General features: G+C 41.9%; 2 protein-coding genes across 3 annotated transcripts; both read left to right on the top strand.

Annotated features, from left to right (window-relative positions):
• The first annotated feature begins 7,581 nt into the window (after nt 1-7,581).
• LOC143721947 (brorin) lies at nt 7,582-15,951 on the top strand. Of its 2 annotated transcripts, XR_013196796.1 has the most exons (4): nt 7,582-8,306; nt 8,844-8,973; nt 9,832-13,015; nt 14,178-15,951. XR_013196796.1 is itself a non-coding variant. In XM_077212905.1 (3 exons), exons 1-3 carry the CDS (start codon nt 7,953-7,955, stop codon nt 10,068-10,070), a joined length of 723 nt encoding a protein of 240 aa, XP_077069020.1. In that variant the 5' UTR covers nt 7,582-7,952; the 3' UTR covers nt 10,071-15,951. The 2 variants fall into 2 exon arrangements, 1 of the variants encoding a protein (XP_077069020.1); XM_077212905.1 differs by having other exon boundaries at nt 9,832-15,951.
• Nucleotides 12,485-17,598, top strand: LOC143721946 (uncharacterized). Its single transcript, XM_077212903.1, has 2 exons — nt 12,485-15,673; nt 16,430-17,598. Exons 1-2 carry the CDS (start codon nt 15,250-15,252, stop codon nt 17,413-17,415), a joined length of 1,410 nt encoding a protein of 469 aa, XP_077069018.1. The 5' UTR covers nt 12,485-15,249; the 3' UTR covers nt 17,416-17,598.
• The last annotated feature ends 5 nt before the right edge of the window (nt 17,599-17,603 follow it).

Raw genomic sequence — 17,603 nt, 5'->3', positions numbered from 1 at the left:
TATTACGAAGTACTTAAATGTATAATTACACTGTAATAAGGATACCGTAAAATAAAATGTAATAAAAAAAATTAGCTTTTTAAATAACTGTCAGTGTCTTTAATAGGTATCCAGCTCTCGATATCAACCAGAAGCAAACAGACACTGGCTGTTCCGTATTCCTCCCATCAGAGTTAATGGGCTTATTTATAAATAAATAAAAATTAAAAAAAGCAACCAACCACCTGGAACAATGGACAGAACAATATGTCTGACACAGATAGTAAAAAGTGCTCTGTAAGCATATTGTTAGAGTGTGGCCTGTCCTGAACTTATTTAGCTTTTCCCTGTTATGTCGTGTAAAAGGAAACGTTTTAGAACATGTGAAATGTGTGAGATGGTTCTTAAAAGGACTGTGATCAACCAAGCAAGAAATGTTTGTTAGATAGTTCTTAAACTAAATTTAAACGATTTATTTAAATTTACGAAGTCCATAGACCAGAATCAATGCAGTGTCAGGTAGAGATCACTAAATTTTGTAGTTCCAAGTCTGAGACAGTTTGTTTATTTCACACAATAAGCATGCCACTGCTATTTGAAATTGACCAGCAGATGGCAGAAAAGGAGTAAAAGTAGTCTAATTGGGCTGATTCAATCTAAAATGGTAGATTGGTAGAGGCTGCTCACTGCAGAGCCATGGGTGGAGTGTGAAGTCCAGCTCCCCCTCTCTGGATGTCCAGACCCTGGCTTCTCTGGGTGTGTTCGACTTGAAGCGGTGCTGCGCAGACCAACCATTATAACATCTAAGTACCGCAAGAGAAATTTGAAGGTATATGGAGCCGTTTGATTTCATACACCGGTCGCTATGCGCAGTGCTGCTTTAAGACGAACACATCCTTACGAAAAAAAAAGTTTATTCAAGTGTGCTATTAGTATACTTTTTTAAACTTTCAGTCTACTTTTTATGTAGGCTACTTAAGATTAAATTAAATTAAAATTGCACTTAAGTATACTTGACTTATACTGTTGTTTACTTATACATTGTTTGAACATATTGATTTATAAAGAAAACAGATATGATGCTAATTCCGAGTATCCTAGTCCACTTGTAGTGTATAGGGATTTAGGCTACTTCAAATCTGCTTAACTCTTTCCCCGCCACTGACTGAATTTTCCTGCTATTCATTTTTTCAATCTTACACCGAAGGGAATTACGCCTCTTCTGAAAGAGGAGACTCTCCGTATCAAAACACAGGTGAAGAAGATTGCTTAGAAATGTAAAACAAAGCGATCATCAAACATTAAACAGCATATAAATCAAAACTGCTTGTTACTAAATGAAATGTCGAACCCATGAAGAGGAAATGATTGTGAAGCTTTGGGGACTTGATCTACTCCATCTGAGTTTTAATAATCGCTCTGAATCTGATCCGGACGTAGTCTTTGACAAAAATGCATTTTCTCAGCTTTTTGTTTAAAATGTAGTTTTTTTTTTTTAATGAAACTTTCTCACATTCAAGTGTTGAAAAAAAAATAGAAAAAGAATGCATGAAGCTAGAATAAAATATTTTTAAAATGGAAGGAGTAGGCCTTCAATATATATAAAAAATACTAAATAGGAACATAGTAGTATACTCTAAGTGCAAAAATAATATAGCAAACTATAAGTAAAATGTTATGTTCACTTAAAAAAACTTACAGTATACATCCAATAAAACTACTAAACTAGTATTTTACTGAGAGTAGGCCTATATTTCAAAGTTTACTTTCATAAACTAAAAAATGTACTACAAATATTCAAATAGTAAACTACTAGTATACTTAAGTTCACTTGTAGTACAGATGCAGTACAAATGATAAACTAGCTTTGCACTTAAAAGTTTACTACTGTTACACTTATAGTACACTTAAACATATACTTTTATACACTAAAAAGTGGGCCAATAAGGTGGTGCAGTTTTGACGTCACTTTGTAGGCCAAACAGCAGTTAACATCACACTGGCTATCTTGAGAAAAACGGAAAAACGATACTCGGTTACTAACGTAACCTCGGTTCTCTCTAGAAGAGGGAACAAGTATTGCGTAAGCTAGCTTACGCTACAGGGTAAAGTCATCTTTGCTCGAGATATTGAAGCCAAAAATTATCCTTTATTGTCAACGCAGTGCAGCAGCCAGCAGACGTAGAGCAGGCCATCTTGCGTGCTCATTGGCTGCCATGCGGCAACTGCTGCAGCCTCGTGCGTGACGTCACGTCCAATGAGGGCACTTCGCGCCCTTACGCGTCATAGCCGGCCAAAATGGGGGTGGCTTAGCATATAAAAGCCAGGCTTGTAGCCTGCGTCACTGGTTTCATCAGCTGAAGCGAAAAACGTGGCGTCTGCACGGTCAGGTTACGCAATACTCGTTCCCTCTTCTAGAGAGAACCGAGGTTACGTTAGTAACCGAGTATCGTTCTCTTACGAGAGGTTCTCTCGTATTGCGTAAGCTAGCTTACGCTACGGGAACCCATTGTCAACGCCGTGCGCGCCTAGCCTCCACTTTATGAGTCCCAGGGATTCCCGGGGAACATAGATAAGTGGGAACAGGTGGCCGGCAAAGCGGGCCAGCACATGTTATTAGCACATACAGGTTATACAGAGCGGCGTCGCCGGTCCATATAACTATTCACCATATAGTGCAGCTCAACCCCGAGGCCACGCCTCTGGTGGAATGCTCCCTGATGCCCAAGGGGCATTGCAGACCTTTCGACTTATAAGCAGATGTGATAGCTTCCACTATCCATCTGGACAGGCTCTGTTCAGCGGCGGCGAGACCCTTGGTGCGCCCACCGAACGAGACAAAGAGCTGTTCCGAACGCCTGAAAGAGACAGAGCGCGTAATGTAAACCCTCAGCGCCCTGACGGGGCAGAGGAGATTCACATCCCCCTCACTCTCGGATGCTGCCAGAGCCGAAAGAGGAATGACCTGCGCTCTGAAGGGGGTGCCCAACACTTTAGGGACATAACCATGTCTTGGCTTGAGGATGACTTTAGAGTCATTTGGCCCGAACTCAAGACACGCTGTGCTAACAGATAGCGCGTGTAAATCCCCCACACGTTTAACTGATGACAGAGCTGTCAGAAAAACGGTTTTGAGCGAGAGGTACTTTAGGTCCACGGAGTCTAATGGTTCAAAGGGGAAAGCTTTCAGGGCCTCTAGGACCAGTGAAAGATCCCACATGGGAACCGAGGGGGTCGCGGGGGATTCAACCGTCTAGCTCCTCTAAGGAAGCGAATGACAAGCTTGTTCCTTCCTATTGACTGAGCGAACGCTGCGACGGCCGCCACATAGACTTTAAGCGTGGATGGGGACCTGCCCATATTCAACAGCTCTTGAAGGAAGCTAAGCAACCCCGGGACCCCACACATTCGTGGGTCTAGATCTCTATCAGCACACCATTTGGAGAACACCGACCATTTAGACGCGTAAAGCCGCCTCGTAGAGGGACCTTTGTGTCACTCCACCCATTTGCATTAAGATTTCCATTGTTAGGAATCCATTCATACTATTGAATGGTCGTGCAACACTCTTTCATTTCCCCCTGAGACGAGAGAAACCCTCTATTTACCTTTTTCACTTCCTCCTACAATGACGCAAAAATCGTCATTTTAAGTCATTGTAGGAGGAAGTGTAAAATGGGGGGATTTCTGTGAAGAGTACAAGCACTAGTTCCCACCCTTTCTAACCCGCCCATAGGGGGGGGGGGGGGGGGGTTGGACCTAATGCGCTAACAGACCTATCAGATCAGTGCCAGTGCGTTTGATTTCACCGGGATAAACTTTTTGAAAATATGGACGAAGGTACTGAATACACAGGCGGATGCATTATGGAGGATCTGGATTTTGACGAAGTTTTGGTAGAAACGGATGTTCGTGGCTACCTTTATGAGCCACAGTATAGCGACGAGCAGCTGAGGGCTATGGAGGAACCGGAGGCGGCTGAAGCTGCTGCCACCACAGCCGATGCAGACAATCTGCCTGCCGCGGACGAGGAGCCCGCAAAGGCTCGAGCTGGGGCAGATTGGTGGTGCCTGTGCTCTCACTGTGCGCCAATGGACACAGAACAAGAGTCTGTGTGCTGCCGAAAATTCCAGCGGTGCTACGGAATCGGAGGATGACACGGACGTGTGTGTTGTTGCTCACCCGAGTTTCACACCCCATATGGATAGCGGCGTCCTGGAGACCTACTTTAGAATACCTAAGTTCAACTGGCAACGTCAGCCAAAGCCTACAGGGTCAAATGGTCATCTTTCTGTAAAGTAAGTTTATTTTCATTTTGTTAACACGCTAACGTGGCAGGTTCATTGCACAAATATCTTGCAGTTAAACTAGCTACTGTAGTGGGAGTGGTCTGCGGAGCTGAGCATTGCAATGCACTATGGGGATTGTTGTCTACAATCCACAAGCACTAAAAAGTCATTTTCTGCCTTTTATCGGCCAAGAAGGTCCCAAATTAGATTTGGCCAGTGCATCCTCTTTCTTTGAAAAGAACAGCGGGCAATGAGCATTGTCTTTTGACGCAAACAGGTCGACTTTTGCTTTGCCGAAGAGGCGCCACAGTAACTGGACTGTTTGGGGGTGTAGGGACCATTCCCATGGGGGAACGTAGTTCCTTGACAGTTTGTCTGGACCGTCGTTCAAGTGGCCTGGCACATGCGCGGCTCTCAGCGAGTGTAGGCGACCCTGAGACCATATAAGAAGGCGTTCCGTCAGATGGCAGAGGTTTCTAGATCTGACGCCGCCCTGACGGTTTATGTAGGACACATGTTGTCAGAGCGGACCAGTACATGGTGATCCTGTATGAACGGGAGGAAGCGTTTGAGCGCGTTCTCGACCGCTATCATTTCCAGACAGTTTATATGGAAGTGTTTCTCTTGGTCTGACCACAGCCCAAAGGCCGGTCTGCCCTCGAAAACGGCGCCCCAACCCAGGTTGGAGGCATCCGTCGAGATGACCAATTGGTGTGAAACAGCCCCCATTTTCACTCCCCGCTGGTACCAGTCGGCCGCTAACCAGGGCTGCAGAGCTGAAACGCAGCTCTGATTCACTCTGATTCGTCTGTGGCCTGAAACCCAAACCCAAGCCCGGTGAGGCACTTGGGTATTCAGCCAGCGTTGTAGCGGGCGCATGCACAGCAGGCCCAGCTGAAGCACAGCCGCAGCTGATGCCATACAGCCTAGCATCCTCTGGAATGTCTTCAGAGGTGTAATGCTGCCCTCCTGGAAAGACGCGGCTAGTTGTCTAACATTTGGCTAGTTGCGCACTGTGTTGATAAGCGGGCCGTAATAGCCACAGAGTCCAGTTCTATTCCTAGGAAGGAAACTGACTGACTGGGCAGTAATGAGCTCTTGGTCCAGTTGACCGTGAGACCCAAGCTTTCCAGATGGCTGAGAAGCACAGCTCTGTGAGATAACAGTTCCATCTCTGACTGTGCTAAAATCAGCCAATCGTCCAAATAGTTCAGAATTCGCAGCCCCTTCACTCTCAAGGGGGTGAGAGCCACATCCATGCACTTCGTAAATGTACGGGGTGCCAAGGACAGCCCGAACGGGAGGACGGTGTATTGATATGCCCGACCGTCGAAGGCGAATCTCAAGAATGGCCTGTGACGGGGGACTATCGGGATCTGAAAGTATGCATCTTTCACATCGAGAGAGATAAACCAGTCCCTCGGGCGAATTTGCGCGAGGATTTGTCTGGTTGTGAGCATGTTGGACGGCCGTCTCATGAGAGCTTTGTTCAAATACTTCAGATCTAAGATAGTTCTTAGAGCTCCGTCCTTCTTGGGTACGAGAAAATAACGACTGTAAAAACCTGACTCGCTCAGAGAAGGACGCACTGGTTCTATGGCCCCTTTGCACAGCAGTTTGGCGCTACATCCGCTTTCACTTTCGTCTCGGTCCGTGCTCGAAAGCGAGGGGGACAGCGAGCGAACTGAAGCGAATAGCCCTGTCTTATTGTGCTCAGCACCCATTCTGACACACCAGGAATAGCCTTCCATGCTTCGACATGTACAGCTAGGGGCAAAATGGACTACGGGTTCCGATCGCCGCACTTTGCGGTCTCGGGAAACTGAACCGGAGGTTTATCGGGAACGGCGGCTCGTTGACAGCTGTAACTGTATTTATCACTTGAGATGGCCCGATTAGCACCGTTTGTTGTTTGTTTTTGGTATCTGATAGAACTTTTGGACTTTGAAACAGTGTCTTCAGACTTAACAAGCAGACTGAAACACAAATGTTTTAAAGTAAAGTGAAGATGGACATTTTTAATTAGTTAAAATGTTAATGTTTTACATTGATTTATTACATGGAACATATGTGTTTCCATGCATTTTCTTGAGATGTCTTTTCTTGTATAGCCTATTGTATATACAGGGTTGATTATTCATGTTGCTTATGTATTATACTGTGTTTTTGTGTATTCATTGAAATTAATCTATTACTAGCTTTTTTTCCCCAAGTGCATGGAAGTGTATGTATTAAAATGGATCTAAAATATGTAATAAACAATTCTTATTTTGTATTTGGTTCAGTTTGTTTATTATAATAGATGTTAATGGTAACCATAGAAACAACATGAAATTAAATTTAAAAAAATTGAAATTTGGTTCCTGGAGGCACCCAAAATGGTTCCACACAGTGCCTTTTATAAGAATTCCTCAGGAAACCTGGGTGGTTCCTCAGAGAACCGCCCCTTTTTAAAGGGTGCCTAGAGGATCTACAGATGGTTCCGCCAGTGTGGCAAAGTGAAGAACCCAAAAAAGGTTTCTCCAGGCATCTTTATTTTTACAGTGTAGGCTATAAACGAACTACACCACGGTCCCACGAATTCAACGTCACCACCACACTAAACTTCCGACAACTCTTTCAGTTCTTATCTTAAAAAACATTTTCCCAAATCGTTTGAGTCAGAATAGTTTGAAAGAGCTCAATTATAAACATAATGAGGCTGTAAAAGTGACTGGGTTTACCTGTCCAGCATGATAATGTTTAATCTCCCCAACAGCCTCTGAAGACCTGTAACCAACCGCCTTTTTCAAGACACAACAGCTTAAAAAATTCACGAGAGCGATAATATTGATGTATTTTATGTCGTAGAATAAAACGTGAAAAATTGTGTTCACCACAGACCTTTCAGACATTTAACCAAAACCCCATTAATAAAAAACAATTGACTTCAGGATGATGGAACCGGAAGTGCTAAGATTCTTCCGCGTTTTGGCCTACAAAGTTACATCATACCTGCACCACTCAATTTAGTCCCAAGCAGTATTGAAACAGTACACTTACAACTTTACTACTACATGGATATAGTATACTTACTACATAAAGTAGCCTATACTTAAAAATATACTTGAACTTTACTTAAATACATCATAAAATGAATTTGAAGTAGCCTATATAAACTTATGAGTATGGGCATCTTATTTGGCCGTAATGGGAGGAGCTAGAAGGTCTAACCACACCCTAAACCTACCCATAACTCTATCTCTCCACCCATCAGATCCAGAGGTGGAGCCAGACGTCCAGAGAGGGAGAGCTGGATGTCATTTTTAGCTCTGCAGCGAGTGAGCACCACTTGGATCGGTACGTTTCTGTGAAGCTCTTCACGTGAGATATTTGTATCCTAAGTTGTCTATCCATCCATCGGTTCAATATTATTTTAAGGCAAAAGTCTTTAAGTAAAAATATTAGAATGATTCAAAATTTATAACAAAGTCTTGCTATTATTATTGTAAAAAGTAACGTAAAAGTTTGTTTTTTACTGATAGTCATCGAACATTAAAAAATGCAGTTGCCTGCAAGCCTGTACAGTAGCGATAGTGGCATTTAGAGGTGGGTCATTTCTCTTGTGTATGTCATTGGGCAAATGTTCATGCACTGACCCACGCGCATGAAGACAACCCAGTCCACAACTTACTGCCAGTAACGATGCGATCTCTCGTCCTGTGCTTCTCGTTTGCACTCCAGTGCTTCGTTCTCCAAAGCGCATCAGAATACTCTTCCAAATCCGAGCTGGAATACGAATTTGGCGACTATCGTGGCAAGTTCTGTATCGACGATCAAGGTTTTGTGTATGGCATTGGAGAGGTTTATTATCCGAGCTCCACAGCGTGTCCCTGCACCTGCACAGAGGATGGACCCGTGTGTGTCAGACCCAAGTGCCCGCGTATACACCCGAGATGCACGCGCATCAAATACAAGTCGTGCTGTCCCGTGTGTGAAGCTGTCAGTAAAGTTTGTGTGTATGGAGGCAAAACTTACAGAATGCTGGAGGAATTTAGGGTGAGTCAGTGTATAAGTTCTTAGGCTGGAAAATACATTTCACTATATTGGTCTAACCGGATTTTATAATAATGACCAGTTATTATAATAAATTACCTTTTTTTGTTTTTCTTTACTGATGTTTATCACAACAATGTAAAAAGTAATACAGCGTAGATATTTAAACATCCCCCCCCCCCCACACACACACACACCACACCACACCACACCACCCACACACACACACACACACACACACACACACACACACACACACACACACACACACTTTTCAGGATATGTGCTAACCTATTAACTAAGAGTTTCAAGTTGGGACATAATATTAATTGCATGATAATTGTATAATATCTGCGTTTTGTTTGACTCTAGTCAATGTTCTATTATTTTTGTGTGGGATAAAGAAAAATAAGGGTAAATGATTAAACAGTATATAAGACTGATTCAATACTCTTTTAATGGCTTGTTTACTCTTTTAATTACTCATAATTTACTTATATTTACATTAATGCATTTGGCATTTGATCCCGTGTAAAATAGTTGTCACCCTGTGAGCGTTGCCGGTGTGAAGTCAACAGAGAAGTTTACTGCACCATATCCGGCTGTCCTGCTTTACATTGTGTAAATCCTGTATACGAACCCAACCATTGCTGTCCTGTGTGCAAAAGCGGTGAGAGTCCTTACACATGCAACAATACACGTGCATCCAATAATTTTTTCACAAACTCCTTTACATGCATCTAGTGTTTTGAGAGGCATGTAGGTTGGGTTGTGCAACACAAGGATCAATGAGGAAGTTTCATTGGTGATGTGGACTCCACACCTCTTTTTTTTATTGATTTGTTACTCCATTGTTCGCAGTGATGTCATGGAAAAAGAATGATGCAATGGAATTGTTCGATAGATTGCTTACTACCAACATGCCTTCTATAAATAGAAACTAGTTCACTGCATGCTGGGATGGCACAGGCACTATGGGGCATTAGGCCATCCCTGACAACAGAAGGCAAGAGATGGACAGATTGTGTGTGTGTAATGTTTATGTAGAAATGAGTATGTAATGTGTATCAATTTTAAAACGTATAATAGACATTCTGTATAAACGTAATGCATTTGTGGGCGTCTACCTGGTAATTTCAGTTTGAGGGCAATAGTGGGATAGTTCACCCAATAATGAAAACTCTGTCATCATTTACTCACCATCATGTCGTTCCAAACCTGCATGACTTTCTTTCTTCTGTGGAACATACAAAATAAATTTAGGGAAAAAAAATTCTGTTCACTTAAGAAGTGCTACAAAAGTCACCAAGTTGCGTACCATTCCAATAAACTTTGACAATTTCGAAACGTAAAATGTTTCAGTCAAAAGTGGTTAAATGGACAGAAACAGTTAATTTTTTGTTCCAGAAGAAAGTCATCCAGGTTTGGAACGACATGAGTAAATGCTGACGGAATTTTAATTTTTAGGGTGAACTAGCTATAATTCCCCCCAAATACTGAGCTTGATGCTCCTGTCTCCTCTTCAAAGGGCCAAACTGCTTTGCTGGAAATCGCGTGATCTCAGCTGGAGAGCGTGTCGATATTGATGAGCAGACGGTGTGTTTCTGCACATACCAGGATGGAACGTGGCAGGCGCACCCTCACGCAACCTGTGAGGAGCGCCAGCGAGACAATGAAGCCACTGACTCCGACAACACATCCAAACAGATGGAGGAGGAGAAGGAGAGAGAGAGAGTGTTCTCACCCAGGCTGGATGCCATCCCATGAAGGGAAGTGTGCCTGGCACCAACTCTCCTGACAGGCAGGAGGAGATGCAGAGCACATGCAGTGTCTGTGCCCAGGGTGAACACAACCTGTGCTGGGATATCTGCCAATGCTGACCTCTTTAGCCAGCCTCACCACCCCCGCCCACCCTGACCCAGATCAGCAACCCTCTGAGAAGCAACATGCAATAGCAGTATCACAATGTTTCATTACTCTATGCACAATAACATTCCGAAGTTTGGGTTTCCACACAAATATTTTAGGCAGTTTTCAACTCTGATGATAATAAGAAATGTTTCATGAGCACCAAATCAGGATGTTAGAATAGCCACGTTTCCACTGTCGGGCCAAAAGCGGGCGTGCTAGTGCACGCCAGGGCCAGTCGCGTTTCCACTGTCAGTTCCGGGGCTTGATCGGGCCTCGTGAAGGCTTCCTCGGGGCCAGCGGCCAGGGTTTTCTGGCCCACCGCAACCTTGGTCCAAAGCGGGCCAACTCGGGCTTGAGGAGTGGTTACAGAAAGAGGTTTGGCGTTCCGATCAGCTCTTTAAAGGGGTGGTAAAACACATTTTTTCAAAGGCTTGATTGTGTTTGTGGGGTGCACTCTAACATGTGTTCATGCTTCTTTTAAAAAAAAATTCATTATTTTTCATATATTTTACCTTTATTCTACACTGCTCTGTCCCTCCTTGTAAAAACGGTCTGATTGTTTCCGGGTTCTATGAAGCCTGTCCCTCAGAAATAAGCAATGGGCTCAGATTGGTTAGCTGGCCCAGTGTGTTGTGATTTGCTTACCGACTAGTGCACGTTTTCCGGAAACGTCACGCCCCGTACCTTTACCGGTAGCGAGTTTGTGCTTTGGTGTATTATAAACGATGGTGTCAATAAAACCATAACAATTTGAGCCAGAATCAGACCCAGAGAATATTAGTGAAGATGATCGAGCAGAACCTGTTCAAGAACGGCTGTTAAACAACGTTTCAGAAAGGTTTGTTTTTTGATGTCTCATTACCTTCTAGATACGGTGTTATTTAATTGTACTGATTATTATAGTATTACAAAAAAATAAGCTTCATAAACAAGAATTTCATATAACCGTTCTAACAAATTATACTACAGTCCTCAAAGGGATTTTTTTGATTAAAGACGGCGGATCTATAGTGATCGCTACTGACTTTATGGCACGGTTACTGTTGTATTTTTAGAATGATTGTAGACAAATATCTGTCGCCAGAACTATTAACCCAATACTAACACTAAACATCGGCTGCCAAATCAAACACAGAACCATGTTTAGCATGCCTGTAGATAAACAAGCGATAAACAATACATAAAAACTCTAATCAAAGAATAATTTACTCTAATTCCAAGTTCGCTGTTGAGATTTTAAAAAAGTTTGTAACGTTAGGTGTTTGTCGGATAACGTTAAGTATGAATGAGCTTTTAACAAGCTGGTTTGCAGAGCCAAACAGCGTTGTCGTTTGTTTACTTCCTTGCTACAACGTACAATTAACAATACGAACTATTACAGGAAAACACATAGACAAAAAATAAATCATACTTAAAGATTGTGGCCCGTAAACAACAGCTTCTGTTCTTAAAATTGGAACTGCTCCATCTTTCAGCACAAGCCGCTGTGCGAATCCTGCATTGAACTCGATCGCCAAGATTGTGGAAGCTTTCCTCCGTAAAATGTGCAGCACAGAGAGCGAGATTTGGGTAATCATTAACCATTGATCCCTAACTCCCCGTCCCTAGGAAGGCTGAACAAAGTGGACCTGCAATCTCGGCACTGATGAAAATAACAGCGTTTCGACGACATTGCGGCAGCAACAACACTCCTATACCACAATAACTCTTCTCCAACGCAATATAAAATGGCCTCGCCCCCCTTATTTAGTATTCTCGGAGGAGGGGTTATGTAAATATTGGGGTTACTGACGTCAGCAACCCTGGAGGAATGTCGTATAGTCCCTACCGGCTGTTTGCTGTATTCCTTAGAAATTGATTTCTTTAAAAGCAAATATCTCCATTTGCTTTGAACTTTGAGCGCTGTAACTTTGCAGATGTTGTTTATACTCAAACAGCAACATTACACACTAGCTAAAGTTAGAAAATATTTAATATGACTTTGCAACATGCACTCGTCTCAATGAACATGACGTCTACATCTGCCAATAAACTTTGTTTTATTATCATTATTATTTTTAAATTGAAGAAAGATCACAGGGGACACATCACATGTATCACACATACAAAAATAGGATAAGGAACTCGAGGTAGAGCAAGGCAATAAAGTACATTTTCAAACAAGATACAGTAAGAGACAGTCTACTAAAAAAAAGAATTCATAAAACATTTAAAGCAATAGAAATTAAACATATAATACATGATTAAAAATAAATAGAAATAAATAACATGAAACAATGAAAAAATATTTGTTGTCATCTTCAGGAAATCAGGAGGTAATATAGGCTAATGAAACTTTTTTTTTTTTACAAAAGAGCGGTTTTAGCGACTTTCTTGTTAGCTGATTAATAAAGAGAGTCATAGAATAGCTTTAAATCAACACAGAAAAGCCTGAAATAATAAATTGGTTTATTATGCTGCTGTCACAAAAATGAAACAAATAAATAAACAAACGATGAACTACAGTAAAGTAGACCTATATAGGACATCAACTGTTTTGTGTTTATAGCCTAATAGTTATTGTGTTTGCAGATTGTAGAGATGGAGTTAGCAACCACTGATAGTAGCCTATACCAAAGTGCTGTAGCCTATAGGACTATTAATATTATAAAAGATAAAAACATAACAAACCCAACAATAAGCTATACAAATGCAATAACCTATATCAAGTGTCTTCGATATTTGTGGGGGCATTTGGCCCTCAAAATGTGTGTTAAACAAGAACACACACGTAAATATAACAGATGCAGATGTCACGTTCAGTGAGAGGAATGAGTGAAGGGAAAGTTAAATGTGCTAGAACTGACACACTGCACTGAGCCGTGTTGAGTAACGTGTTGCAATACGTGGTAGAGGAAAAAATACTTAAAGTGAAAGAAATTTGGTGGTTGATTATGATTTCACGTTTCTTACTTAGTGTGTAATGTTGCTGTTTGAGCATAAACAACATGTGCAAAGTCATGACGCTCAAAGTTCAAAGCAAAGGGAGATATTTTCTTTTACAGAAATTGCTTTTTGAGGACTACAACAAACGGCTTGTAGGGAACACAACGACTTTCCTCCCGGGTTGGTGACATCACTAACCCTAAAATTTACATAAACCCCTCCCCCGGGAACACAATTTATAGATTATCATGACAGAATGCTAATCAATGACTAGAAAATAACTACACATAAGCTACATAAATTAATCAACTGACCATTCAGAAATGTTGTCTACATGTTGTTACTTCTTCTTGAGTCTCTCCATCTTTCTGACTCCAGTTTGAACATAAAAGGCTAAAGTTTTTTGAAATTTCCAGTGCATGTCTGTGAGGTAAAAGGACACCATAGATATATACACTAGTCGCCTTGGCTACGGCAGTTCATTGGAACGAATGCGTCAATAGAGCCGCCATCATGGAACAGGGGAGCTCCTCCTCTTTAAGCATCAGTGTCAGGAAAAGGTCTAACGGAAATAAAATCACCATAAATTGTCATGAATGCGATTTTCTAGTTTTTTTTTTTTTGGTTCGTTCCAACGGTCAGACATGTATTTATCATTGAGTCCAGAGAAATTTCTAAAAATTTCCAAAATTTCACATTCTTGTGAAATGTAATCCCTTGCTGTCTGGTTTTTAGATTCCGTTCGTGTGAACATCCATACGTAGCACAAAAGTCCGGCATCATCCATGAATTCAGAGTACAGGCGGAGATAGCTGCGTTACCTAGCTACTTACTATGACAAGACCCCTGTTCCAAGATGGCGGAGGTTTTGTCCATGCTTAGAACCCCAAGGCGACATCTAGGGTGCTTCTCAATATCCCTCCTCGTCTCCTCACTCCTCCGTCCTCCATCCTATGACCCGGAAATCGATCTAGCTCAGCCATCTTGAAGGACATCTCAATTCTCTAATTGCACCGCGAGGAGGTGAGGATCGAGGAGTGAGGAGGCTTCCAGAGGAGTCATGAGCGAGGATACACAGGTGCATCCTATGCGGAAGTGTTTTATCGACAAAACGTGACGCACGTATCAATTCTCCTCCCCCTTCACATCGATCACAATCGTTTTAAAGCAACACTATGTCGTTTTTGCGGTTTTTGCTCTCGGGGTCCCCCTACAGTTGGGAAACAGTATTGTCTTCTACTGCTGTAAAATCTGTCATGGTTACACAAGGCGATACACGTGTGCATCGATACTGTCTTGAGTTCTCGCGGGCAGACCGCCAGTGTTGCGTGTGAAATGTCTTCATCCCAGGTACATTGGCATATATTTCAGCATGTCATATGAATATAATTTCATGGGTTTTATTTTTTTCAAACATCAAAAGATCGCATAGCTCACGTTTACAAGACAGCGTCAATATAGTAGCCTTTTGTCTACTGTTTTACATAACGGATATGCTAATTCAATTCAATGTTTGTGTGGTAAGTAATAGCCATATATCGTAAATATTATAATATCAAGCTACCATAGATGAATCTGCAAATTTGAAAATCGATTTGCATTATAGCCTGAGGCAAGACACTTTCACCAGAAAAATAAATACACAAACATATCAGCCTGCAGACATTAGGATAGTTATCCTGAAAGATTATTTATTATAACCATCGTAAACTAGCATGTTAGTGTAGCTACCAGATAATTCGCTACTCTACTAGCATTACTTGATTCATGAAGATAAATGGAGGACCAGATAGATTCCGTAACGTGGCCAGGCCATGTTATTCAGCCTTTTACATTTCGCGCGATAGTCAGCTCCCTGACTCCCTGATTTATTTATTAATGTATAAACACTTTATAGATGACTTACTGCTGCGCTTGTGACAGGGTGCATGTTACTGAAAGAACGAGCAGAGAGAGAGAGAGAGCCGGTCGCGCGCGGACACTCTAACCGTCTTCAAACTGTCTTGCTATCCCTCCAATAGACCTTTTACGCACTTCCGCATTTTTTGACCGGAAATACGTCAATGAAGTGTATTAGAACTTCCTGTTATCGTAGCGGCAGATACGAAAAATGGCAGAGTCGAAGAGTCGCAGTTTCTGTTGTGTTCCAGGCTGTTCGTCTTCCACCCAAAAACAGCCCTACCTTTCATTTCATTCTTTTCCCGTGGATCCAAACCTGAAACCCAAATGGATACAGGCGATCCGAAGAGAGGAAGGGAACAGTTTTGATATAAAAAGAGGTAGCACCTATGTCTGCAGCCGGCACTTCGCTCCGGATGATTACGTTGGTGGCTGCGTCGTTCGTCGCCTGAAGAGTGGTGTTGTCCCGAGCCTATTCCCTTGGAACAATTTTACTGCTCCTTTGAGAAGGGAGTCAGTATATGACAGAACCTTCAAACGTCAGTCTGTCCAGCTATGCTGTGAAGGTGAAGATAGCACCATGGTGGCTAAGGCAGTAAGGATGGATCACGACTACGTGACACACCCACCTGCAGGTAAGATTGTTCATAATGTGTTTAGTAAGTTAACGCTAGTCAACTATGTATACCGTTAATGGATAAATGCATTCGTGTGATAAATGCCTTTCTAACTGAACAACTTAACCCTTGTGTATCAATTTAAAAAAAGTTACACATGGGTACATAGAGGACAAAAATGTCCGTGTCAAAAAACTACTTGGGAGCACAGACTTATGTTTGGTCTCATTTTAAAGAAGACCCGTGGCAGATTATTGCTAAAGTAAAAAAAAAAAATAAGTAAATTAAAAAAAAAAGTTATATAGGTTTAAGTTTATGCACATTATTTTATATAAAATATATATTTAATGAAACGAGTATAACCCTAAAACGGCTAGAAAATCAAAGCCATAAATCTAAATAAGTTGTGTTCCAAATGTGAGATTGGTATCTCAAAAAATGAGTGGTAGTATTTTGTTTGGGTGCAGTAACAGATTTTCCCCATTGGATGCCAGCAAAACTCCACTGGTGCACACAGTAATTGGATTTGTTATTTGCAGTTGAGTTTTTCTCTCTTAACATTACAAACACGTATTTTTATTTAACTAATGTTAGTCTACATCTGTAACTGTAACATAGTCTCATGCTGTCTAGCTGTAGGGGGCATGCTCTGAATGACATTATTTCTGCAGTGATGTCATTTAAGAGTTGACATGACATAATTACTGTTCTGTGTTGTGTTGAAAGGTAGCATAAATATGTTAAGACTGTTTTTTAATTTATTTATCTTTATAGGTGCTCTGGACGAGGCTTTGGATTACATCCATGACTTAGAAGCCATGTTGCAAAACATTGACCTACCACCTCCTACTCTCTTCAGCCGATACTGTTCATCAGACGACCAAATTCGTTTCTACACCAAATTTCCATCCGAGAGGGTTTTTACAATTTTTTGGGAGTCGATTGCACCATCTGCCCATAGACTGGTGTACTGGACCAAAGCAAAGAGGGCAGGGGAGGAAGGCTGCCAAGATCCCAGCCCACCACGCATCATGCCATTAATAGATGAGTTCTTGATGTATTCCATGCGGGTTGCTGTTGGCATGAAGGAGCAGCTCATTGCTGACATGTTTAATGTGAGCATTGCCAGGGTCAGCAGGGTTACCATCACCTGGGCCAATTATCTTTTTATGATGCTGAGCTCACTTCCCATCTGGATAAGCAGGGAAAAGGTTAAGTCCACTATGCCCCTTAAATTCCAGAGGTACTGTCCTAATGTCAGAGTGATACTGGACTGCACAGAAATTGCCCTGGAGACAGCCTCATCCCTGACCTTACAGTCAGAAACCTTTTCGAGCTACAAAAACAGGACGACATTGAAAGGCCTGATTGGAGTTGCTCCCAATGGCTTGGTGACATTTGTCTCACCCCTGTACACCGGGTGCATCTCTGATAAGGAGATCACCAGGATCAGTGGAGTCCTTCCCTTGCTGGAGCCAGGAGACGACATCATGGCAGACAAAGGGTTCCTCATTCAAGACCTCCTTGCTGACGTTGGAGCTAAGCTCATCATTCCACCTTTTAAGCGTTCAGCTCAATTCAGCAAAGAGGAAACAGAACAAACCCAAGCCATTGCCCGCCTCAGAATTATAGTGGAGAGAGTGATCGGTAGGGTAAAGTCCTTTCACATCTGGGACTCTCCTGTGCCGCTCACACTGATTGGCAGTGTGAATCAGATCTGGCTTAACTGCTGTGTTTTAGCAAACTATCAAGGACCTTAATGTTTTGAAGAGTGAATGAATTAATGTTTTATATGTAAATGTATAATGTGTAAATAATTTAGTGTTCCCACATTCTTAAACATCAAATTAAATATAATTGTTATATTCGTAATATTTTTCTGTTGAAATGTGACTGATTTCACTAAAACATTAGATGAACAATTAAAACAATTTTGGTCAAAATGATG

The sequence above is a fragment of the Siphateles boraxobius genome, unplaced genomic scaffold, assembly GCF_051911475.1.
Source record: "Siphateles boraxobius isolate OS27281-9 unplaced genomic scaffold, OSU_SipBor_1 66, whole genome shotgun sequence".
In the NCBI taxonomy this organism is placed as follows: Eukaryota; Metazoa; Chordata; class Actinopteri; order Cypriniformes; family Leuciscidae; genus Siphateles; species Siphateles boraxobius.
Note: the sequence above shows the minus strand (reverse complement) of the source record. Positions and strands in the feature narration are given on the sequence as shown.